At 40.3% G+C, this 26,743-nt stretch overlaps 1 protein-coding gene across 5 annotated transcripts in view; it reads right to left on the bottom strand.

The window, feature by feature from the left end:
• The window catches only part of MYO1B (myosin IB), a 105,513-nt gene that overhangs the window by 55,496 nt on the left and 23,274 nt on the right, over positions 1 to 26,743 (bottom strand). For all 5 annotated transcript variants that reach the window (XM_074548200.1, XM_014271132.3, XM_014271133.3 and 2 more), the window contains exons 3-5: positions 22,499 to 22,614; positions 3,183 to 3,277; positions 109 to 213 (exon numbers count right to left, since the gene is read on the bottom strand). In XM_074548200.1, coding sequence (XP_074404301.1) covers positions 109 to 213; positions 3,183 to 3,277; positions 22,499 to 22,614 — 316 coding nt within the window. The remainder of the gene's footprint in view (positions 1 to 108; positions 214 to 3,182; positions 3,278 to 22,498; positions 22,615 to 26,743) is intronic.

Genomic DNA, 26,743 nt, shown 5'->3' with positions numbered 1-26,743 from the left:
GACACCAAACAACAATGAAACATCACCAGACACAGTTTTCCAAACCAGCTCAGGAACACCAATGCACACACAAGTAATATGCTGGCACGTACTCAGTGAGATTCTTACCTTCAAGGACTGGATTTGACTGCAAAAGTTGTTCTTTTACTTGATTAACCTCTGCCCCTTTTCCACACACAGCAGCTACATATGACATGACAAGTTTGCTTGCCTCTGTGGGGGAGAGCCAAATAAAACAGTGATAAGCATTGGCAAAAAGGCTGTGATGTGACTTTGCAGACTAAATCTCCATCACATTTTCTCAATGCCAGACAGGAACTGTGAGCACATTCATTTCAGTTTTCTCCTGCACTGTTGTACCATCTGGAAATGCAGAAGGAGCACACCCTGCTCTGAGACCCATGCCATTATATCAGCAATTTTCTTGATTTAAACACCTAGAGCCTCTACCCAAGCTTAAAAAAAGCCAACACTGGATACAGCACATTACCTGCTCCTTTTCAGCCTCAGTAAGAGGCATTCTTCAAGGGAAGAACATAATCCCCTGCTGACACATTGGACATGTTTTAATCTAGCCTGAAAATAAACAGGCCCAGGCAGTTTCAAGACACAAAATTCAATCAGTTTATATCAGCAGATACACAACAAGTGCAAAATACAACACTTATACACATGTAATTACAGCTCTGCTCTACAAGCAGCTGAGTAACTGCAACATCACCTAACATGCTCCAGTCTATCTGAAAGGAAAACCAACAGAAAAAGTGAAGCATTCATTTAAACAATAAAACTAGTTTGGAGTTGCTTTTAAGAAAGTTTGGAACAATTTTCGGATTTTCAAAGCTGGGTTCATATGGGTGTCAATCACCCATGACAGAAACAAGGATTAGATAATCCATCCAACCCTTCTGTTATTGCTGGTCAGGCAAAAGCAGCTGGAAAATGATTTGGTTTATACAGAGAGTCTGTGATGGTTACTACAATACAAGATAGTGAACTTTCAAGCAATATAAGCTGATATATAATGCAATTACTAACAGCTGGAAACCCTATCAATTCCAGACTGTGGTAAAAAAAAAAAATTATTATATTTGTAACAGATCTTCAGAGATCTGTTACAAATTTAAGTGTCTCATTTCAGGAAAGAACTGACAGATGAGACGTTATCCCTTGGATTTTGATTTTTCCTGTTTAACCAAATTTGTTTGTTGGCATTATATTACTATTCCATGTGTAGAGGAAAATGAGCAAACCTGCCACACAGGAAGCAATCAGGGAGCACAAACTTTAGGTGTGCTCAGGAGGCCCCCATCTCCTCTATTTGTGCCTCAATCCCAGCTCTCATTTTTTACTCTGTTCCCTTCAGAGCTTGGAATTACCCAATTATTTAATTTGAAATATTTCCTAAAACAGTCAACATCTTTAAGCACAGGCACTCAATCACTGAGAGAAACATGCGCTGAAGCAGCAAAAAAGCTATTATAATAGTTTACACACAATGACTTCAATACAGCCTTTGAGTATCAGCAAAAGAAAATAAAAGCCTTTTCTCTTATTCGCAACTGTTTGCCCCAAGAAAGACATCAGGAAGGGAGTTATCACCCTAACATTTCAAAACATTTAAATACACCCTTATTCTGGTGATGCACCATGTTTTCTTGCCCAATGTAACTATCAGTTAACATTAAAAACATGCAGAGAAACAAGGACAAAATTGGAATCAAATAAAAAGATTCAACTGATGACAGCTCAGTTTCAGTTCTTCCAGAGCAAAAATGTCAAATGTTCTGGCTACCAAAAATTTAAAACACAGTTACATAGTGTACCTGTAGTAAGAAGTTTGTTTCCTTAACTCCAGGAACTTCCTACCCTCTCCACTCCCTATTTTCTACTTAACTTTATAAAATAGGAATAATTAATATTGCTTCCCATATGGCTACAAAATCTACAGAAGCCTCAAAATTTTTATACAAATCTAAATCTACTATTTACAAATATAAGTTCAACTACTCAACTTCTGATTCACCTTTCAAATGAATAAATCAATAATATGTATGCCTCAGTTGTACGGGATGCTTGATAATTCACAATTTGTGAAGAAGCCAAGGCATTAAATACCACCAGTCCAGGACTCTTTGCTAAAGTCTGAGCTTCTAGATGGAACTTCAAAGAGCCATATTAATAAGAAATTGAGGTTTTTAAACTACAATTCTACTGAACATTCCTGTCATTGAACTGTAAATAAGGATTATATTACAAGATTTCAAGACTTGTTAATTGGGGGCCACTAATCTAAGAGCACTAAAGATGATGATTACACTTGATATACTTTTAGATGCTTCCAAAGTCTTGGAAAGCAACTTCTTGAGACCTACTTAGAGTCTTGCTCAGAATAAGCCATAAATCCCCACATATTCTCAGATGCAAAGGAAAAATCTCCCAAATCACTTGGAAACAGATGCATGCCTTCCTACCCACTGTCTCTTTTGCAAGTCACCTCTGTTTTAAATTGCTATCTTTAAAAATAACCTGCTTCTTTCTTTTTTAAGGTCTACCTAAAATGCACTGCAGTTATGCAATCCTCTCTTGGTTTCTAATCTTCCAGTTTATAACCAGCAGTCATTTTCAAGGAAATTTCAGCCTTGCCTAAGAAACTCAGTGTTCTGGCACACAAGCCAATCTTAACACTGCAGCTGAGCACAGTGTGCAAAGGGCTGATAAAATTTCCAAAGTAATCAGCTACAGTTATTTCTTTTCCTTAGATAAATAGTATAATCCAGGTTTTAAAGGCATGTGTTAATTGAGAGACAAGTGGAAGTATCAAGTCTAGAAAACTCAGAGCATTCAGTTTTCCATTTCTTCAGGTTTCTCACCAGGACAGCCTAAACATTTTCTGGCCCTTGCAATACTCTCTGACAAGTCAGCATGACTTTGGTAAAACTGGATACTGATGAGGACATTGAACTAACATGACATGGGATTTCAATGTGGTGACAGTGTGAAAAAACATTATTTTATGTGAATTCACAGCTGCAGCCACAAGTGTGGCAGCACTCACTTTCTGCAGTGGGCAGACACAGAGAATTACTGACATCTCTCAACTCTTACTGACTCCAGCTTCCCTCTTCAAGGCTCTGAACAGCCCTGAAATGGTTTTTAATCAGATCCTAAATGTTCCTTACCTGTTTTCCCAGCTCCACTCTCTCCTGTGATAAGGATGCATTGGTCTTTGTCCTGGTCCCTTAAAGACCTGTAGGCTTCATCAGACAGAGCAAAGCTGCAAAGAAAGAAAGAGCCAAGTGAGAATTAGGAAAAAAAACCACCAAACTACCAAATACTGATAATAATTACAAGCTGTCCTTCACACACTCAGGAAGAAAAAAAAACAAAAACCCAAAACTCTCCAAGTGCTAATGTTCCATAAGTAGGGATGTTCCATAAGTAGTGAAACATTCACTTTTCAGAATATAAAGACACTCAGAAGCAAAATGGATACTTTTTCTCACAGCCTTACTTTAGACCACCTTTAGGAACAAGCAAAGATAATCTCGAAGTTTTCCTAAAGACAGAAAAGTCAAAACAAAATAACAGAGTTTTAGGGAAGTGCAGCTATCTTTCTTCATTGAACAAAATGTCATATTCTCCACTGAAAAAATGTCAATACAACATCAGGGCATGGTTTGTTTGAAGATGACTCTAAGATAAAGGAAAGAGGAGAACCCTGAGTAATAATTACACCATAAACCACAATTTCTACTCAGCAAGAAGAAATCTCACTTTATAAAACACTGAGCATTTTAAGCCTTTGGGTAGAGCTGGACTTGTGCATGAATACGCAGAATTATTTCCCACTAACTCTGTTCTTATCCCAGTAAGTGTGATGCCATGTAGGTAGCCTAAAGAATATAACAAGAACCAACAGATTTCCTGTACCAAAAATGTCTTTTCCTGGAGGCTCAGAATATCATGACCCTGTACCTCCTGGGCTGCAATTTGAATCCAGATGTGCTCTGCTGCCATGCAGCAACATATACTTTGGAGAAGTGCAGATGGTTTACTTATATTTAGTTCTCTTTAGTAGCAATTTTGAGGCAGAACAAAGTTTTTTCTTTCAACTGCATTTTTCAATTAATGGAATGAAGTACTCTGGAAACTAAGCATTTTCCACTTGGAAAAACTTAAACAAATACTATCTGAAAAAAGGACATAAAAGCAAAATACAAATAAAAAGGCACAAATGCATAATCCAAAATAAAAAAAAAAATTATGTCCAAACACAGCATATTTTTACATGAACTAAACAGCTGTTCAACAGACCAAGACCTTTGTTAGATTACTGCATCTAGTAAAATATTTAGTGTTTATATATCTCCAAAAGTAGATATTGTTTACAGCAAACAAACCATGTATGGAAAACAGAAATGAACTCTCAGGTCAACATAAGATGCAGAATCATTGCAGGTTCAGTGCACTTTTTGGAGACTTGATTCTTTATTCTACAACAGTTTAGGAGTTTCACATTCAGCTGATAACAGCAAACAGATCAAGTGTTTGTTTTGGACAGCACAGCTATAGAGTGTTTTTTTCACAGGCTCCTTTATAGAAGAGCAAGCTCTTTGTCATGACACCAGTGATGGGAAGCAGGAACAACACAATGCAGGCAGTGAGAGCCACTCATGGCCTTGTCTACAGGCTCCTACTGCTGCAGTTTGAAAGCTTCAAATATTAAACCTACATCTACTAAAATCAGTCATAAAAAAATCTTGTTTATAAGTATAAATATATTCATTTATATATTTATAAGTATATTTATATTTATATATTTATATTTATATATTTATATTTATATATTTATATGTTTATAAGTGTAAATATATATAAATAATAATAAATATATATGAATTGTATATGTTCTATATATAAATATATATTAATTATATATAAATATATAAAAAGACAAATATATAAAAATATAATTATATATAAATTATAAAAAATATAATTTCCATTATAATAATTATATATTATAGTAATTGTATAACTATTATATATTAATATATAATTTATAAATAATACTTATATAAATACTATTTATATAAATAATTATATAAATATGGTATAAATATTATATATTATATAAATGTAAATATAAAATACTTATTGCCACCACTGTCCCTTAGCTGCAGGCTTCCCTTCCCAAAAAGTTTATGAAGATCATGACAAGTTATCTCCAATTTACCATCAGGTGCATGCGCAACACCATTTTTTCTACTTCCTCATCCCTCACCTGTATTAGACTCACCTCACATTTGCTTATTTGCGTTTTGGTTTTGTTTGGCTTTATGGTCACATCATGTTACCAGCCCAGCCACTCTCTGCAAGAGACCCAGGCAACCAAGTGAGGGCATTCTGAAAGATGTGGAAAATGGGGAACTGAAACAGCTCACAGCTCCTTTGCTCCTGAGCACTGACACCTTCTCCTCCCTCTCCAGGGCCTGCCAGGGATGCTCAGGCCATGGTTTCCCACTTTTTGTGTCCCTCCCATCTTCTCTCCTGCAGCAATCTGCCTGCCCAGCTCAGTAACCCACCCAGGGCTCCACCTCTCTCCCTGCTTTTCCCCAGCCCGTTTTGTCCAAGGCACTCAATGACAATTCTCCTCTCTGCATAGATGGCTGGACCATCCCCTTAACACCCGTGATCAAAGGTCATTGACTCCTTTTGATGCACATCCCATCCAACCCGAGCAGGGCTGAAATCTGTGCTCAAACCTTAATGCTGCTGCGCTGACTGAAGCATTTGAACTCAGTAGTTCAGCTGGAGGTGAAAATGTGTTTACAAGAGAGTAGCAGGCTGTAATGTTTTTAGCATTACAACAAAGTCGCATTGTGAAGTGGCCAACATGCTGGAGAGCTAGCAAGAAAAATATAAAATATTCTACTGCTGCTGCTGAGAGACCATGACACAATTTCTGGCACCCATTTCACTGTTTGGAATCCAAACTACAGTAGCAGTAACACTTTACCAGACTCTGTTACAGGACCTATTTAGGAAATTAATAATATTTGTTGAATGTTGCTGCAGATATACTTGCAAAAAAGTACAACAGCACTCAGAAAAGCTTATTCCAGCACAGATTACCATCCTTTTTGAGAAAAAAAATATTAAAAGCAACAGGATGCAGATGAAAGAAATAAACTTCCCTGAGCATTCATGGGCAACATGAGACAAGCTTTAACAATACTGCCGTGATTTCCACAGGTTTGACTTGAGGGAAACTGTCTTTCAGCAAGAAGATAAGACTCTGAGACACTTTTCAAATTTACAGACTGCATGGCTCATTCTGTGCCTCTTGTCCTTCAAACAATCTTGGCCATCAACTAGTTTTTCACTTTTGAAACTATTTTCTTGGCAGCAGTTTCACACTGGAAAATGAAATCAGCATCAAGCACAGAGGAAGTATTCTCTGTTGATAGACTGAGTTACGAGTTAATCAGCTTAGTACCCATTCATCTTTTCTAATATACTGAATTTAAGTTTCTCAACAGCCCCTGTCAAAATGTATTTTACTGCTTGATGTATTTATTAACTCTGCCTGCACTGCATAGTGAAAGACACCAAATCATGCTTTCTCTCCTTCCTCCACAGAAAAACTGAGAGCCTAATATTGCAATGAGGTTTCTGAAGTTGGAGGAGAGAGGGGGATTTCATCTAGTTCTGGTTTAATCCAATCTAGTCAGAGATTTCCTGCCATTTTCTTGAATTTGCACAACCCACAAAGCCTAATAATACCCTACCAGGGTATCAAATATCATCTACTACAAACAAAAGACAAAATAAGTCAACTCATTTCAAAAGAAGCTTTGCATAAGCACTTATCAAAAGTGACCCGGTGGAAGTGCTGTAAAATCTATCACTGATGTTTCAACCACTATTCCAACAATCCAATTGGAGGAGGATTAACCAAGAGTATTTTTAAACAGCTAAGACCTATCTTTCTAGCACTGCAAAAGAGCAATAGCACATTTCTGTCAGTCTGAACACAGATCTTTATCTCAAAGAAAAAGATACATGTATTCAGATGTCATGTTGACTTTGGTGACACATTACACCTCACAGTCCTTCCTATTATCAACGTCCTTAATAATCTTTTCAGTAACAAAAAACCCAAACAAAAACAAACTTTGAGTCTTTTAGTTCAAACTCTATCTGATAAAAAAGACAGAATGCCATGCTATTGCCTATTTGTTTAAAAAATAATTTAATTTAAGGTCATTTAAGTTTAACACATATTAATGGTCTAGAGACCACAAAGAATCCTAGCCTTTTCCTTTTAGCAACATGAAGAGACATGGCTCTGTGAAGCCACACTGGCAACCATGGATTTAAACCACATACCTCTCTTTGAGCCACCTCCCAATTACAGAGCCCAAGTAAAATTTCAGAATAGTTTAAAAAGCAGTTATGAACCATGTGTTTCCAATTAGCTGATGAGTGCGTCAGCACTGTCAGTTACCATACCTTATAATAAGCTCTCCTTTGATTTTTAGGTTTTCCTGGAGGAAGATGACGTCCTCTTACCACAACAAACACAGAAATCTTTACTGGAGTTCTCTTTTAGCTGAGACTTAAGTATAGAAGCAATTTGAAATCGAAAGGCCGCCCACACCTAGCTCAGTAAGAGGGCTCTGCTTCTTTCTAGCCACAAGCTCCAGATGGCCAGATCTGTCACAAAGTCCTAACCCAAAAAGTTAACAAAGGGAAACAGCACAGCCTTCCAAGGGAGACTTCCAAAGGGCTCTGGCACTTTTCAGCATTTCAACAGCATCTCTGTGTTAAATTGTGTTAAACATCTCTGTGTCTTTGGGGTCAGGAAGAGCCCTGCTCACTCTGAAACAAGCAGCCAGTGCAGCATTTGAACACTCCAGATTGCACCCACAATTATAATAGCCATTATAATCTCATTCTTATAAGTCACAAATTCACTTCACAGCTTTTCTACCACCTTTTTCCTTCAAGCCAAACTCACCAGGATCAGTATTTGCCAGTATACTGGTACTTATTTGTGGTATCATTTTCATGCTTCCTTTCATTTTCCTTAGCATTCTCAATTAAAAGTAACTCATTAACACTATTTTAAATTCTCTCAAATTGCTCTTCTCCTGCACTAATAGAGTCAATTCACTTATTCACCAGCTGTTGCTTTGATTCAGAGATCATGGGTCCCCATTTCAGAACATCTATTGCTTAATCTTGGCTATGGAAATGAGGAAAACCTATTTTCTTGACTGTTCCAATTCCTCATGAAGCAGAATCCTGGTACCAGGATTCATTTCTGCCCAAACCTGTCTAAACACACTGGCAGGATGCTAAAGGCCAGTGCTTATCAAAAACTGTATACCATGCTAGACTAGAAAGAATAGAGTAATACATAAATTGTGCATGCACTTTTAATATAAGTTTTACATAAAATATAATTTAATTACTTCAAGTTTACTTAAAAGCATAATTTAATTTCCTTCCTTCTCTTTCTGAATGCATAGAAGTGCTCAATAGCAGGGTAACAGCAAAGAAATTATTTCATTCTCTCATGACATGCAGTGGGAAAGCATCAGAATTATATTTTGTTTCAGAATGAAAAGCCTAACAACCTGAGCTGGGAAGAGTCAAAGATGATTTTATAAAGTGCTTTGAGGCTTTACGTTGTAAATCATCACTATTTGCTATATATATTCCCCCACCCATTGAAGCTCAGTGGAAAATTCACCATTCAGGAAAAACAACTCTAAGAGATTATTTATAGTATTAGCTCATGGTGCAGAATCACTTAATTGCCCTAAGGATAAAAAGTGTACTCCCATTTTCCATAATTACAAACTGTCTCATGTTCAGAGCTTTGACACACTTGAAAAGAAAAGGTTGATTAGCCTGCCACTGGAGTGAATAAAGTAACAGCTGAATTGATGGAGCATCAGCTAGGATGGACCTTCGCAGGCAAGCAGCTGCTCTTTCAAACATGCCAATCAGGGGGAAAAAATAAAACAAATTTAAACACCAGGATAAAGAGGTGTGCTAAGACAGATGGAAAGCCTTTGCTCCTATTCATATCCCCCATTTTTATTTTCCTGGTGAGCACAGGACCCTGTTTTATCAGCAACACTGTGTGGTAACGCACTCAGCAGAAGGGTACCTCCTGCACAGGCCTCCCCACTTTGTCACTCACATGAGCCACTGGGACATTATTAGATGCAGAATAAAGCCCAAAGCTGTGCAAATCAGCCCATTGGATTTGTAAGAAGCAGCCATCCTTTACAGAAGGAAAAGGACAGAAAAAAGGGGGGGGGGGGGAACACGACAAAGCCTCTCAATTTTCATGAGTAGGACACTTCAGTACACAGGCTAATATTAAGTCAGAGAGATTTATTTTCTGATAGACTGGGAATATAATATAACCTCTGATGCTCATATACACACTGCAGGTTTACCAGAAGATTTGTCTCAGACCAATAAGCTGAGGTCTGGACAAAAAGAAAAAAGTTTTTGCTGAAAATCTTGTCTTTCCCAGACTGAGGCAGATCTAAGGTGTGTTCAAAGAAATTCAACTCCAAAACCTCCCTACAGAGAGGTTCAGACAATGCTTCTTCCAAAATACTGTGCCTGCACAGCCTCCCAGCTCACCAAAACCTGGTCCTTTTCCCTCTCACAGGATGGCACATATTTCCACTCTAAAGGAGGTTTTATCAGTTTTGGTCACTTCCTTTTACTCTAAGTAAAAATTTAAAAAATTTTAAACCAACAGTGATCTTTCCCCAGCACTGTACAGAAAAGCCAAAGCTGCAGCCATTGATTTTCTGCATATTTCAACAACATCTAAGACATCTTGTTAGAGCTCACATTAACGTGATGGAAAACAAGAAGTGCCTTTTACCAGGAGCCTGCGACCCAGCTGTTGCCTTATTTTCCTTCAACCAGTGCAAAACAGGATCTCTGCAGCTGAGGATGACCATGCCACCACCTGCCAATCCAGACTACAAAATCAAGTCTCCCTGTGAGTTTTAGCAAGCCTGACAAGCATGGCCACATCCCATCCCAGAGCTCAGTGCTGCCAGCTGGCAGTGCAATACACCCAGCAGAGAGTGGGGAGAGTGGCCTGGGCATGGCCCCAAGGCTGGGCCCTCCAAGGAATGCAGGGAGCAGCAGGCAGAGCCCTGGTGCTGCAGGTAACCAAGCCCACAGGCCCATCCCTGTCCCCCTGACAGGTTTTCCATGGAGCACCAGGTTGAGGTGGGTGCTCAGGGCACACCAAGCTGAGCTGGCGTGTGCCAGTGCCACTGCACCCACCATAATAAGCACCTGCAGCTGCACACCAACAGTGCTCCTGGCTTGGCCTGAAGAAGGGAACTGAAACAGCAAACTCCTCTTTGGAGCAGGTTCATGCCATTGAAGTGAAGATACTCATAAATCGAGGTGGGGCAGGGAAGCAAGTACCTCCTTGCTTTCCAGCTTGGCTTGCATTCCCTTTTGGCTAGTCCCATTTCCTTGACATTACATCAGCCAGCTGGATGGCACACAACCATCACCTCCTCCATCATACTGACACTCTGTGGGTTCAGACCAGCAGGAACCAGTGTGTCCCAGTCCCACAGCACCAACCAGATGAGTCTGTCACCCCAACACTCCCTGAGCCCAAACACCAGGCTGGGTTACCCCAGGCAGACACAGCTCCTACAGAGTCACACAGGAGGACATGGACACGGACAGGCCTCCCACACACCTATCCCAAGTCAGTCTGCTGCCACCTGCACTGCAAAGATTTCAGGTTTCTTCAGGGAAAAGGCATTTCTGTTCACAAAATAAACAATTCTATTGGGCTATGATATCCTTGAAGGGAAGTACAGGAAGTGTTTTCTATTGTTTCATCGAAAATCAGATTTAATTAGATGTTTATTTGCTAGGATGAATCAGCAATTGCACGCTTGATTTAATGACAACCTAAACCAGCCAAGTCCTTACACTCTGTGTTCTTACTGCAAAACTACAGGCTGAAGTTTCCTGGTAGCCAAATTCTGCATCAGAAGCTTCAGGTTTCTCCCTGAACTGCCAAAAGTACTGGAGGAGCCTGCAGACCCCAGGGGAGAAGCAGCTTCACAGCACAGCAGAAATGCTGATGGCAAATTCCTCATTTTTCTCCACAGACCTTCTGAAGCTTCCCAGTCCCTGAGGCTGGGCTTGTAAAATTTGGGATTTATTGTACTTTTCTGGTTCAAATGGAGCAGCAAGGGGTCAGACAGCTGAACAAAAAGGGAAGACAGGAGAAAACTGATTTGCCATGCCTGGCTTCTGTCAGAGTTTAACTAGAGGGCACAAAATTATTTAAAATCCCAGTTCACTGTTTCATCTATGCAGAAGCAGATTTGAATAGCACCTCTGAGCTTTTGCATATGTATGGAAATGAAGGGCTGCTGGGACAGGGAGGAAAAGGGGAGCAGGAGAAAACAGTCATTCCCTTTCTGCATTGAAATATAGAGACACTCAATATTTTCACAGAAAAATGAATTTGTTTCTGTACCTAATACAGAATGTGTGTGAAACTCAGGCAAGTTCACTCGCCAGACACACATGTTCAGTTCAGCTTTGATCAAATTTTACATAAATGAAATCTTTTTCTGCAGAGCAAGAAATCCCTTGGTTATGCTGCTACACCATGAGAATAACATGCCCCAAAAAACTGTAGTTCATCTTGTCTTAGCTGGCTGCAAAAAATACGTTTTCCATCAAAATGAAACAATACAAACCAATTATTCCTCATTTTTAAAACACAGATAGTGGTTCAAAAGGAGTCCTTAAAATTATTCACAGCTATTTCAGAAATAACAAGCCCAGACCACAGGTTAAGTTGGATACTTATTAAACAAAACTCTACAATCCTGTTAGAGGAACAGTGATCATCACAACTTGCTTAGTCCTATACAGACAGGAATATACTATGAATTGCTTTTCTCCTTTCTTTTTTATTTATAAATAGGATGTATCTTTGGGACTTACAGCGTGGGCTGTTCCCAGGCAGTGGCAGAGCACTGATTTGCTCTGTTCAAAACTCCAGTGACTTCTTCATCTCACTTCTTCATTCACAGCCCTCACAATAGGGCTGTGCTGGTTGTGGGGTTTTCCTGGGGCACTGAAGGGCAGACTGCTGCTCTTACGATTTCACATGAAAAAATGTTCAGCAAATAGTGTTCCATGTCTCTGCCTCAAAAAAACACTCTCCTGCTTAGCAAATAGAAAATCCTGCTTTTTTTCCTGCAGCCCTAAGAAGCATCCTGAAGTCAGAAGGCAGAAAAAGTAATTTCCTCCTGATGCAGTGACAGCAGAGATACAGCAAGTCAAGTTTTGGAACCATGCAGGGTTTATTGATACCATGTGTTCATGCAGGGTCTTCTCTCACTGCAAATAATTTTACTGCAGAACTATCAGTGCTTTCCAAACAAACTTGTTCTACTTTGCTCACTCAAGAGAGAAAAATAATTCATTCCTTTATTCTAAAGTAAAGAAACATGTTCCAGGACTCGAGGAGAGAAAAACAGCAAAGTGAGGTGCACAGCTTCACATACTTACTGCACAGAAAGGGACATGCTTTAAAAGGTCTCACCTACAAAGAAATAATCCAGCACAATTAAACTCCAGTGTGCAGCACATACCTGAGAGCTACAACATCTCAAAAGATACATTTTGAGTGACTTCATAGCTCTATCTGGTGAGGCAGGTAAACAGATGTCAGCCATGCATTAATGCAACACACTCCAGTAGACTGCAACAGTTTGCCAGCAGAAAAAATGCCAAGCATTCCACCAAATTAATCTCATGGTACTGGAGAAATGCAATCAGAGAATCATAGGACTGGACTGGAAAGGACCTTAAAGATCATGTTATTCCAACCCCTCTGCCATGGGCAGGGACACCTTTGCTAGACCAGGTTGCTCCAAACCCCATCCAGCCTGCTCCTGAACATTTCCAGGGATGGGGCAGCCACAGCTTCTCTGGGCAACTGTTCCAGTCTCTCACCACCCTCTCAGTAAAGAATTTCTCCCTGATATCCAACCCAAACCTACTCTCAGCCTGAAGCCAGTCACCTCATGCTCTCGCTCAAAGTCCCTCTGTCCCCCTTTGTGGTGGGCTCCCTTCAGAAAGGCTGTAATCCTGTCACCCCAAAGCCTTCTCTTCCTCAGGCTGAACAATCCCAAATCTCTCAGCCTTTCCTCACAGCAGAGGTGCTCCATCCCTCTGATCACCTGGAGATGATCAGGTCCCTGTCCTTGCTGTGCTGGGAGCCCAGAGCTGGATGCAGAAGGGCAATAGGAGTATTCCCATATCCTCAGAGCTATTTGTAAACTAAACTGAGTTGCCAATCACCAGATTTGAAATCCAGGCTCTATCACAAAGGCTACAATGCAGCTGCCCACAAGTTTATCAGAGACAACAGTGACAGAACTGCAAATAAAAATAATTCACTTATCTGGAAAACATCTGAAAGGCAATGTCAACACTATGTAATTACATAGTTATGCTGCTACTCTGCTCAGAGGTGTTACTGAATCCTTTTGGATTTTGCAAATAACTCTTAAGTTCTCTTAACAATCCACGTAGTTTGTTAAGAAGTTAAAAAGGCTTACACAACTTAATTTCTGCCTCCCAGCTCTGTTTTCCAAATAAAATCCCTGCCATGAACCCCTGGGCAAAGTAGGCACTGGAGCTTATCTGAGCTCCTGAGAGCTTGTTAGCTCAGGTACAACATTGAGCTAACATGTCTATCTAGTCTATTAAATGCCATTTGCTCAAGTTTGTGAATGAGATCTGTGGACATATGTCCAAAATTATATTTCTATGAATGGTCAGAGCAAGAAATGAAAAGCCTCCTTCAGACTGCTCAAACATGAGGCTCCAATTCAGCCCATGTGGGATATTTGCAGTAACAATTTACTGCATCTACGTCCTTGGTTGGAATGCTGATGCTCAAGGAGGATGTCAACTGCACATATTTGTTCTCATCCTCACTACATCCTCACTAAAAATCATCTTGGAGTAATTAAGACCAGTTGCAGCTTGAACTCCAAAAGGTTTAGCAACTAAAAATCATTTCTGCAGTATGTAAAATGGAAACTGTATGGAAGAAAAATGCAGATTTAAACTCATTTACTGAAATGACCACAATTAAACTGTCTTTGTAGTTCAGACCTTTGTTTGTAAACCCCGAGTCCCAGCTCTCTTATCTATTCAAAACATAAGTACAAGATTATTCAGTGTGCTAGACTGTAAATATTAAGACTGTATTTCCTGATTCCTAACATGAAAAAGTTTATCCTTAATAACCCAAACTTCATTAACCATGCTGTACCCAGAGCTGAATAAAAGTCTTTTGCAAAATGCTGCTGGTGAAAAGAGATTGAATGGGAAATGATCTGCTGTTAACAGTGGTACAATATCTGAAATTTTACTAGTGTTTCTTTAAGGCTTTAAACATCAACCTTGTTGATGCTGTATCGAAAATCACAACAAAGGCTCCTAGCAGAGCAGATGGGCATTTTCTAGTGGGCTCTAAATTGCTTAAAGGAAAAAAAAGAAGAAAAAAAGACAACCATTTAACACAATGAGACACTTCCAATGAAAGAACAACAGCTGTTCTTACTTGCAATCTGAAATCCCAGATCTTAAAGAGAGTACCAGGCTGCCAGTGCAGGAAAGACATAATGAAAATTCTGGTCCATGTATACACTGTGCATAAAATGGGATTTGTCTCCTTTTTGACAGGGCTTCTACCTGTCCTAACTTCTCAGACTGCATTTAAGAAAGGAAACAAAGTAATTTTCTCCTTTTTTAAGTATAACTCATTATTTTCACTGTGCAAAAAGTCCCATCATTCTAATGAAAGGAAAAATGAAGCTATTGAACATTCTACTTCATGTGACAATGTGAATTAGTTTCAAAAAAATCTTGGTATTTTATGTCCCAAAAATATCAATGGCATAATATAAATTCTAGACAGAAAAATCCAGTTCCAGGAAAATGAGAGAAATGGGATCTGGCAAAAAAGTTACCATTAGTTTAGTCTGCTGAAGCATTTACACACATCCCCAGCTTATATTCAGGCACTTTTTTTTGTTTTGCCTTTTTTCTTAATTATCTTTGGTCTAATAACCTAGCTGACTTCCAAACTCTTCTGTGCTTACAAATAAACATAGACTATTACAGATACACTCACATGCAAGGGGACAAAAAAAAAAAAGGAAGAGGGAGAGATTGTCCCAGATAACCAAAAACATTTGACTCTCCATCCCCAACATGACTGAAGTCAAATGTGAAGTATGTTGTGTACAGGGGTACGAGTAAATATTTGAAAACAGTTCTGAAAACAAAGTTATTTTGTTGAGGCTCTAAGCCAGCAGTTAATTCACGAGGGATGCTCCGAGATTATTTTCCCTTGTACACCATGACAACAACTATAGAGTTACAGAAGCATCTGGAACAGATCTCAAGTTAAGTGTTTCCCTTAGAAACGCACAGTGTTTTAAAGGTACCCAGATTGTTGCATTCCTCTTCCTCAAGGAGCCCACGTGAGGGCTGGCTGGGAGAGCTCTCCAAAGGAGACACTGATGGATGAGCAGGCTCTCCTGGAGCCAGGTGGGTCCAGCCCAGGTAGGGAGCCTCTGGCAGGGGCACTCAGGAGCTGTGAGTGACAGCACTGCCAGCTGCTGTGGCTGGGGACACTCAGAGGGTTTGTGTGCCAGCAGAACTGGTGCTCCTGAATGCTTTTGTCACGGCAGAATACACTGCTGCAGCCTCTGGGAGATGAGGGAGGGTGGGACCACAGGCAGCTAGCACTCTCCATCTTCAGGGGTATTTTGGGAGGCAGTTTTGCCTTGATGCTTTTTATAACCCCTGAGGCCTCTATATATACTCCTTCCTAGACTGGGAAGTGTTTAAATGCCACAAGAGCACAGAAATTCAGCCTGGCTCCACGCAGGCTGTGTGCAAGGAGCCCTGTCAGCCCCAGCCCACCTGCACAGAGCTCTGCTGCTCCATGGCATTGTCTGTTCCCATCCTGGACATCCCATGGCCTGGACACCAACAGCACAATGACAGCACCAGCGCCATGCAAAAAAGAATTTAAAGGGCCTTTTCATTTCTTAATTTAGACTGAGCTACTTAGAGGGCCAACAGAAAGGCTCGTTCCACCAAACTTTGGAATCCAGTCTAAATGTCACTCCAGAATATTCTGAAAATTGAAATAGAGCACAACATTCATATATATACTGCTTTTTCAGTCTGTTTATACTTCTTGGGTGTTGGGTGCATTTCTGGAGCTGCCTTACAACCGCACATCCTGCTATAAATCAGTTCCTGTATTATTCTCCATTATTAGAAAATTTCATGCAATCTAAAACCAGCAGCAAACAAGCAAATACTGTTGTTGTCAATAAGACTGCATGCAACTCTGGAGCATGGGGTGAGATGGCTGCAATATGTGCTATCCAAACCCACTAAAACAGCCCTGATCAAATTTCGGGAAAAGCTAAATTAGTTGTTGCATGTGGAAGAAACCCTGCTTTATACCCTGAGCCTCCAAACTGGCAAAATGCCTCTTCAGAGGTCATTCACTTCAGTATGGCCACATCACAACTGCCTTCCTCAAAACCCTTGCTTCCTCAGAAGGACTTCTGAGGTCTCCAACCAAGTGTAAAATGTAGGAAACTGCATGCCATGACTGGTGTGAGAGAACATTGCAATAGAAGAGGCTCTTCTCAGGCATGAAGTCCTTCTGGCTCTTGAAGCACATCTGATGTTTCATCACCCCCCTTTCACCTCTATGCTTGAGGGCTTCATGGGCTCACCACATCCAGCTCTGCCTCTCTACAGAGATAAAGAGAATAATAAGTCTCACCCCTACCAAAAAAAACACTTCAAGGTTCTCTGTACACTCCGCCTCCTCTTCTTCTTTCGATTCTCTCCAAGCACGGGTTTAACAATTGGGTACTCACAGTCCTCTCTAAGTGCTATTTATGATTTCCACCAGTCACAGACGTTCCCTCCCTGCCCCAGTGGTCAATTATGCCAACTAACCTCTGAAGTGAGCAGCTTCCCTCAGCCAAAAATCTCTTCTGAAAGCAGAACGCTGCTGATGAACAAGCCCAAAGACCGAGTCTCTGGAGAAGTCAGGAATTATTAGGAATAAAAACAAAATGTCTGTAAAATGGGATACTGCAAAGTGAGGAAAACCACAGTGGGGTGGTTAGAAAAGAAGGGAAAAAAAAAGAAAAAGAAAGAAAATTAAGATTAGGAAAGTATAAACTGAAACAAAAATGTTAAAATAAACATACTGGGGCAATGAAGGACACTTAACTATGTCACAGCCTTTCATCCCACCACCAAGTTCTTCAAGACAGCTACTATGCATTTTACCACTCTGCTGCCTATGGGTAAAAACCTACTTTTACATACAGGTAAAAACTATTCTTCACAGCTGAAGCTTTATCATACCCTCTAGACAAAAGTATTTGCTTTACATCATAGAAGAAAAAGAGTCTTTTTCTGAAGTCTTGGTGTTCCTGAAGACATACGATCCTTTAACACCAGCAAAAAAAAAAAAACCAAAAAAACCAAAAAAACCCAAGCACTAGAAGCAAAAATCTAACCTCTATATTCAGCACTTACATCAGCTCAAAAGCTGAAAAGCGAACAGCAAATTGTATCCATTGTCACAGTAACTGCAGATATCCACAGGATAATGATTAATCCCAATAATTATCTACATGACAATAATGTAAATGAGAAACATGAAGTTCCTCATTATTGCATTTTAACAGGTATCACATTGTTGTATTTGTGCTTGTATCCCATATAAAAGCAAGCAGGTTTTCTAGAGTTGCCTGCATAAATTTAAGTCTTAATTTGAAAGCTTTACATGCAAAACTATTCAGAAAACTTCAGAAATGTTGATTTAAAAGAATCAATAATAAGTAAATAAAATATACTTCAAATTGCCTACATTGAATTCAGTAAGGGTCTGATAAAAGCCACCTCTAGATTTCTAATGTCACTCTAAACACTTCAGTGCACAGCCTAAAAAAATGCAGAGTGACTCAACTCTTATTTGAATGCAGCTGGCCATTAGCAATACAGCTGCCACTTTTACTTTGTCCCTCAACTTAAAATAATCTGTATTTTTTTCAGAGCAAGCAGGTAGGGCACCTCAGACCATAAAGGGGAGGCAAAAGCCACGTGCCACCTTCCCTGCCAGGGACAGAGAGCTGCTAGTAGCCAGGAGACAAGGTTAAAACAGAAAATTCAAGAAAGCGCTCACTCTCCAACCCCTTACTGCCAATCTGTTACTGTTAGGGAAGTGATACAGCATGGTGGTTACAAGTAAGTGGGATGATAATCTATTTGATTTCCCATTGCATTCACTTCAAAGATGCCAGCAGCTGCCTTTGTTACCAGTAAAAATCAATGTAAAATACCAGGACAGACAGCTTGGTTTGCTCTCCTGACTAGCTCAGCCACAAGGTAAGCAAAGCAGCAATTACATCAACTGAAAGAGTAATTACATCAACTGAGAGAGCAGAACAGAAGTGTAAGAACTGCACAAATCAAGCAGCAAACTGTTTGAACATTGAAATGTCATACTCTGCCCTGCCAAGTCAGAGACAAGTTTGATCCTGCCTTGCAGATAAAGACAAAACCAGCAAGATTAACAACATTAAAACAAAAACAAGAAGCCAGCAATTAAAAAGCTTGGTAAACTTCCTATTATACACCTATGCAAATAGCCACAGACTATGAAAACATAGCATTCCAGGAGACCTAGAAAAATAACACTTCCATTACATGGTGCCACAACAACAGTAGTGCACTCAGGGAGGAATGAACTATTAAAATAAAACCCTCTTGGATCAAATTTTATCAGCTATAACGCTATCCAAAATCACCTGACCAGAAACTTTCTCTCAGCAATTCAAGTTTGGCTGCCCATTCAAAGTGTGACTGTGACCCTGCTCTAGTTTCCAGAGATCATTTTTTAAAAAAAAAACCTACAGAAAAACAAACCTGTCCAAGCCCTGCAATTAAGTGTTAACTGGCGTCACTGAAAGCATCAGTCACTCTGACAGACGCTCTTGAGGAAACACAGAACAGAGGACCAGGTGTTCCCTCCCTCCTCTCTCAGATTAGGGCTAACAAAACACCTGAACAGATTTTTCACTCCCTACAGTGTGTTTCCTCCAGTGATCACACACGGCAGGAAATCCACAGGTATGGATTTCCTTCCTGTCATTATAAACTTCTGTCTCTTTTTCCTTCTGTTTCCCTGTGCTGGCCAAGCCTGCTCTTTACCTGGGACAGCTGATAGTCTCAAGCACACCCTCCTTACCCATCACACTGAGGCACACACAGGTAGCTCCAGCCCAGACAGAAGCTCACACAAAACTCCTGGAAAACCAATAAAACATGATTTTGGTTCTCCAGGAGCTTCCACACAGAGCTGTCCCTGTGGACATCCATGGCAGACTGCTCTAGAGATGGTGACACTTAAAGCCCAGGCTTCCCAAACCTGAATGCTCTCTCCAAAACTGCAGACATTGGAGAATTTGAGCTGTTACACCAACAGGAGATGGAAGAGATTTTGTGCCATACTGACCTGGTTTCTATAGCAATCTCTAACCAAACCACTGCTAGAAATCTTGTTTTAATTAATTGTTTGCATTTTTCTAGCTAGCATTACTACCAAAGTTACATTATTTAGACAAAAAAGACATTGAAATAAGGAACACAGTATATCTAATTTTATTTCTAGACACACTTTCTAGGTTGGATGCATTAGTTTCCTTTTAAACAACCAAGAATTTTGCTTTGCTCAGGATCACACAACAGAGGCCAAAAGTCTTTCCCAGTGGTCTTCCCCACAATCAATTCTTCGGAAGAGTCCACGGCTCAACAGAGGACTCTTTACACATCAAAGAAAACTAAGTATGCACATTTCCACAAATCAATGGAGGGTTTTTCACCCCCATGGCAGAACAAACACCACAAATTGCAATTTGTCTCGCAGCATCTCCTCATTAAAGTTCCTGAGCAGCTAAAAAAGAACCACCTTGAAGATTGCAAGGTCTGTGAGGAAGTGCAGCAGCCTCCCTAAGCACGCCTGAACCTTGCTTTTAGCAGGGACCCACTGCTGCCAGAGCAGCCAACCCTAGAATTAGCTGCAAGCTCCAAGGGTGGGATGATGCCAGCTCCATCCCCAAGTCTGTCAGCCCTCAGTCTGTCCTGTCCAGCAGGGTAGGCAGGCACAGTGAATAGCCCAGGCCTGCTCCAAGCCACCCTGACAGCTCCACTCAGGATCTATCAACCAGCATCCAAGGACCAGCTCCATGTTTGCAGAGTGGACAACTGGACTGGCACAAATCCTTAGGTACAACACGAGGAACTCCACACTGAAGGGGATGAAAAGTGGTTCAGGCTTGCCAGAGATGCCATAAGGCAGCCTACATAGCACTTATTTTATACACCTACAATGCTGCCCAAATATCTCTTGAAGATGGTGAGAATTTTACCAATTTTAGCAGAGCCAAAAGAGACTCTCTTGATTCTGCAACTCCCATAAGCATCTAGAGACAGGTGGGAAGGGAAGCAAGGTCACCATGAAAAAATATTTTCTATTTCTACAGTTTGCAAATGATGTATCAGTAATAGAAACAAAGATTACTTCCTAATCCTTTATTTTTAAAGATATTTTGTCCACTTGTGACACTTAGGTGTCAGAAGACAAGTCTCACACAAAAACAGTACAAAATAAAGAAAATTTGTGAAGAGATCATATCTGTCCAAAACAAATTAGGCTTGCACTTTTCTTGACTAGGGACTCTATCCAAACTTGCAAGGAAAATCTATTACTATCAAACAATTGAGATCTCATGACAAAAATTAAAAGTTAATATTTTCTCACTTCAGTCTCTTGCTCTTAAAGTAGATTTCTAGTGTTTGGGCTCCAGAAGTCCTGGCTGTGAGGTGGGAACCTGATCATACAATTATTGTCAGTAGTGGTGAATGATGTTTATGAAATACTTTTCTACCAAGTTCAGACTCTCATAATACACACAAGAATGACTCTTGACCATTTCTGTTTTGAAAAACCATCTCTCAAGAGAGCCAGAAAAATGTGGAGATCAATATGTTAGTATGTACTCGATTCAAGGTGTAACCAAGTACATACACTGACTTTCAGAATGTCAGACAAACTTTAACTCACAGGTTTTATTTTTAAAATACTCCATCATTTGACACCAAATTTTATGCAGCTGAGCAAAATGAGCAGAGCAAAAAGTTCTTTTAGCAAGGAACTGTGTCAATTTAGCAAGCAATTGGGCTTGCTAAACAAAACAGTGAAGAAAGAAAACCAGAATTTAGCCAGAGTTCAGAACCAAAAGGTCCAAGAAATATCAGAAGCTTATTTGATCTGATTATTGGGCTGTTTGCATTTGAGACTATGCTTCTGGGAGAGTGACAGATGAAGTGTTAGGGCAAAACATTCATCTGTTAACTAAATAACTTCCAGAACAGTTTCTACACATAATTTTCATTTAACCTAAAAGTTACCACTGAAGGAAGATGTATAAATGTGTGGCCCTGTTTAGACACTTATCTGACCACTGATGGACCCAGTCAGTCTCCTGAATTTGTGGCTGAAGGGTCAGGTGCAGCCTCACAAACAGCTGGAAACACTTCCCAGTGTCACACTGAGGGGAGGAACAGCTGGCTCCAGCCTCACCTCTACAACTGGCAAGGTAAAATTATCACTGCAACATGCAGAGCTTGAAGACCACATACCTTACTCTCACCCATACCTGCAAACAGCACCTTGTCCTATTATTCATCCTATTTTAGTCCTAAAGTTTGCATTATGCACTTAGGGTGCTCTGGCTGTCCTTTATGAATGGGCTCATCTCCAGCCAGCACAGACCAAGCTCTAATTTTCCTACAGTTACCATTCAGACATATCCAACACGTTTCTGCATTCATCATGAGAGGGTTGGGGTTTTTTTTCTGCATTGCACAAAGATAAATTAAGAGTTTCCAATATCAAAAGTAACACTATATGATTCAAACACATATTTAACACCTCGAGGCTCCCAGTAGGCATCTGGACTTTGAAAGAAACAGATTTCCTTGAAAACAGACTGCTTACTTCACAGTGCTGTAATACTGGCTACTGCTAACAGTTAGGGAGGAATGCTCTGAAATGCACATACCAGGGCCTAAGTGCATGAAAGAAAAAGGGAAACTCATTTTAACTTCACTTTAAAATATGGCTGAGCTAATAAAAATTCATTTTGGGGGAGTGGTGGTGTGATTTTCATTTTGGTTGCTTTAATCAACAGATCTTTTGAGAAGAGAGACAGCTGGTACCATCTGTTCCCGGCCAGAATGAAAACTAAAATTTCTTTGCTGTACTTACATGTGAGGACTGAGTTCATAAAAGTTTCGGTTTCTGTATTCTTCCACTTTCTCTGGAGTATAAATGGGGAGAGATCTGTAGGGGTTTATTGATATCACCACACTGCCAATGTATGTCTGTTGAAGGAAAAAAGAAAATTATTGTAGGTTTTTCTTTTTGACATACTTTTGCTGCTTATATATTATTTGCCCATTTAATAATTTTGTGCAAACAAACAAACAGGCCTAATTGTAGCAATGAATAAATATGTTCATACTTTCCAAAACACCTCTCTCTGTTGGGTCCCAAGTAGCTATTTCTGCATAACTGAAATCCTCTTATGAACATTTCCCAAAAGAAAGCCCAATCATACTATATTTCTGTGACTAATTCAGCTGGGGGAGGGAAAGGCAGAAGGACACAGATGTTCACGAAGAACTGACTCCATCTGCATGGCAAATGTCACACGAGCTTTGCTGCAGCCCTTGGCCACTCACACCAAACCCCAAAGGGCAAGGCTGGCACTGGACTGTGCCCCTCTTCCCAAGGAGGAGCTTTATGTCACCTTGCCAAACCCTCAGGCACAGAGGGAACCTGAAGGGGAACAGCCTTGGACACGTTACTGCCATGGTTCCTCAGCAGATGTGAAGTGCAATTTGTATTTCCAGATTCTAAACGTACTCACGACCATCTTTGGGAAGCAAAGGGAGAAGTGTGTTGTTCCACTCTCAAAGCTCATCCTTGTAGTGTTTGCTATTCCTGGGATGGATCAGAAGCAGCCAAAAAATTAAGAGTTTTGCTCCTTTCAAGCACACATCACAGTGTGTGCTTATGTAAATGTTCTTCAAATAAAGAAAAAATTGTTCTAGTTTTGTGGTCATCCTCCCCCTATGGAGTAAATAATTTTCCAACTGTGTCTAATCTCTTTGGCTGAACAAGATGGAAATGCTAAAATTGCCTTTCTACAGTGTTTACTTTCTCTCTCTCAATACATGCGGCCTTGGCAATTTGGAAGTCTACAGATTGCTGGCAAGACTAACAGATGCCCAAGACTAAGAAGCTTTCTAGTCTTCCCAAGTGCACAGATAGCCCAATTAGGACTCTTTTCTGATAAAACAATAATAAATTGTTTCCTCTTAAATCTTAGGAATTTGTGAGCTCAGCCTGTTGTGAAACCAGTGCTGTAAAGCATCAGCAGAAAAGAGATGAAGGCCAAATCTCAAACATCATATTTTGAAACATGAATTCTTTGGAACACAAAGGCTTGTCCCGATTCTGCTATCATTATAGCATACAATTTAATTGCTAAGTTCCTTGAAGCACCCTGGGACTTCAAGATAAAGAAAGATTACTGAAAGTGAAAACCTTGATTTTTAATTTTGAACACAGGCATTTAAATGAGATTTATTTAGAACCATGTCTTCATAGCTAAGTGCTGCTTAGACAATGTATTTTGGGAATTCAAGTCAGCTCTTTGCTGCCAGATCCGAACAAATACGGGCCGTTTCCTAAAATACTAATATTTCAAAAGGTCAAATGGCTATATTGAAACAAAGACATACTCCAATCCATTTTAAACACCAAGCCAAAGTGTGCCAAGAAGTCATTGGGTTTGTTGCAAAGCTGCTTAGAAGAACTCATACATTTCCTCTTCTGAAAATGCCAATCTCCCAAAGCTGATGCCTAATAGCTACTTGCTGCTGGTGGTCTGTGAGATTGCACATAACAGGGATAAGCAGATCCGGAAAATAGCTTTCCCACATAACATCTGTCTTCCCACCAGAGCTCTATTATAAACAAACAAAATAAATGGCTTAAATCCTCGAGCGAGCGACAAGCACAGGAACATTCCAGTGCTGAAAGCAGAACGCCCAAGAGTAGTGGGAGACCATACCACAGCACCCCAGGGACAAAAGAGATTCTTGAATTTCCCTGCTGAAGGACAAAAATGAAAAAAGAGTGGCCTCATGACTATGGATGCACAGAATACAGCCAGGAAATTTGATTTCTTTCTTGGTTTGACAGGGTCTTCTAATGCAAGTTTGGATGAGATCTGCTGCCTCCTGAAGTTTTGCTAAGTAGACTCCTGATAACACTTCTTCCTCCCAACCTCTGCTTTACTGCAATTCACAGAGGTGAATTCTGTGTTTGCTCAGAACACAAAGCAAAAGGACCCTCACTCAATCATTTCTCAGTGCATTTCTCATGTGGCACAGCAACACTGCTTCAGAACAGAGCATTCAAATTTCCGTCAGCTTAAATGACAACACACTCTGCATTCTCCACCAAAACAACACATACAACTCCTTCCTCTTCAGATAAGGGGTTAACATCTCAAGCAGGAAGAAAATTCCAAACTCCAATTCAACTGGAAAAGCTGTTAATGTTTGTTACACATCACTTCTAAATACTGGTCCAGATGCAATGACCACGACTCTTTGATGCCCCACTTTCTCCCTCTAGGACTGGAGGCCAACTGGGGCAAAATATTAGCGCTACTTCCAGTTTACAGGGACCATGCAAGGCCTTCTGAGCCTTTCTCACCCAAGCAGAGTGGCTTAAGAAAAAGCCTCAAACAGCAAGATGATAACAAGGCTCTTGCTGCTTGTGAGAAATGTACAGGCAGCAGCCTCTTCCCAGTCAAAGGTTAGGGAACATTATTGCTATAAACTGGACATTTCCAGCTGAGAAGCTGCAGAAACCTTTCAGTGAGCTCAGTGAAAGGTCCCCAAACACCTCTGCTGCCAGGGTCACAGTGAAATCTGATACACAGGATAGAGGCAGTGCAGGCCAGCCCAAGAAGGGCATCCTTTGGAAGAGCGCTAGTACAGCTAACGGAGAATACTTCACACCCTGGGACACAGTATATTAATAAAGCTGTTTTTCCTCCTGTCGAAGTTAGACTTGCAGAGCCCCAAGGGCCAGAAGAGAGGAGACTGCATCTTCAGAAGCCAGGGAACACTGCTGACACCAGTTGAGGCAGCAGCACAGAAGTTATCCAGCTGGGGCTGTTGTAAAAGCCCTCTCTGTAGCCTTAAAAGCTTTTCTGGATCTGTGGCAATCTCTGCAAAGCAACCTTCTGCAGAGGTTAAAATCATTCAACATCTACACAGATTTGTGGCAAGCCTTTTGGAATTGTAGCCTACATCCCTTTTGTCAGCTCTGCTAAAAACAAACCCACTGCTTCTTACCTCCTATAGCCTGTAGCAGCCCAGAGAAATTGCTGCTGCACACAAGTCAGTCCTGCTGTAAAATGCCCCAAGTGCAAATGTACCTGGCAAATGCACTAATTCCCAGGGGGCACCAAGGTTTCTCTCTATTTATTTAATTTGTTAAACTTTGGAGCACAGAAATAGGAAAGAAATTTTACTAAAATAAGATTGCTAGCTTGGATTCTTCCATTTATGCAGGCCAATTTTAAAACTCCAGATATATATAATAAACATTCCTTTAGTAATGGCTATGCTCAAATAAGCATTTGGTTCCTAGATCTTTGAAGAGTTTCAGATCATGCCTCCAAAACGATTCACTGAAATGGGAGACAAAGTAGATCAAAGAAAAGTGTGACTAGGTTTTATTGGAATTCATCCAAAACCAAGGCTTGCCCAGCACTGTTTTCATTGGGGTGGAGGAGAGCTGTGTTTTGGTTTTTGGGTGGTTTTTTTTAATGTGACACATGAAAAATATCTTTCTAATATAATACCCATATTCCTTTGTATTTGCCTGACCTACTGCAGTTGTGGATCTTGCCAACTCATAAGCATGTGTGCCACTGCATGTTCAGAACAGCTGAGGCCAAGGAGGTGGCAGAGGAAGCCTGTACTTACATGTTCTAAGTGTTTTCAGCTGTCTCAATCTCAAACAAAGCCGGGCAAATTTAAAACTACAACTTTACTCTATGACGAAGTTTCCCATTTTAACAAGCATTACCAGATAGATCAGTACTGTTTTAAAATATCACCTATTATTTGAACAATCAGGCTGTGAGCTCATATTTCTTTTACATTGTGCTTGGCCATAACAAAATAGCTAAATGCACTTTGCCTCTGGTCCACTGTGTTTTTTCAGGTTGGAAGCACAAAGTTGCAAGAGATGATGTTTGAAAAGAGTAAGGAAGAGAGCGACATCAAGACTAAAAGCAAAACCACCTAAGCCCATTGCTGTTTCTGGGGCTTTGATTTACTCATTCCTGTGTATGGCAATGGAGATATTTGTATTGCTTGGTGGAAAGGGATGGGCAGGGTACTTGAAAAAGACAAACAAACA

Source organism: Zonotrichia albicollis, chromosome 10 (genome assembly GCF_047830755.1).
Source record: "Zonotrichia albicollis isolate bZonAlb1 chromosome 10, bZonAlb1.hap1, whole genome shotgun sequence".
NCBI classification, from domain to species: Eukaryota; Metazoa; Chordata; class Aves; order Passeriformes; family Passerellidae; genus Zonotrichia; species Zonotrichia albicollis.
This window is presented reverse-complemented; position numbering and strand designations above follow the sequence as displayed.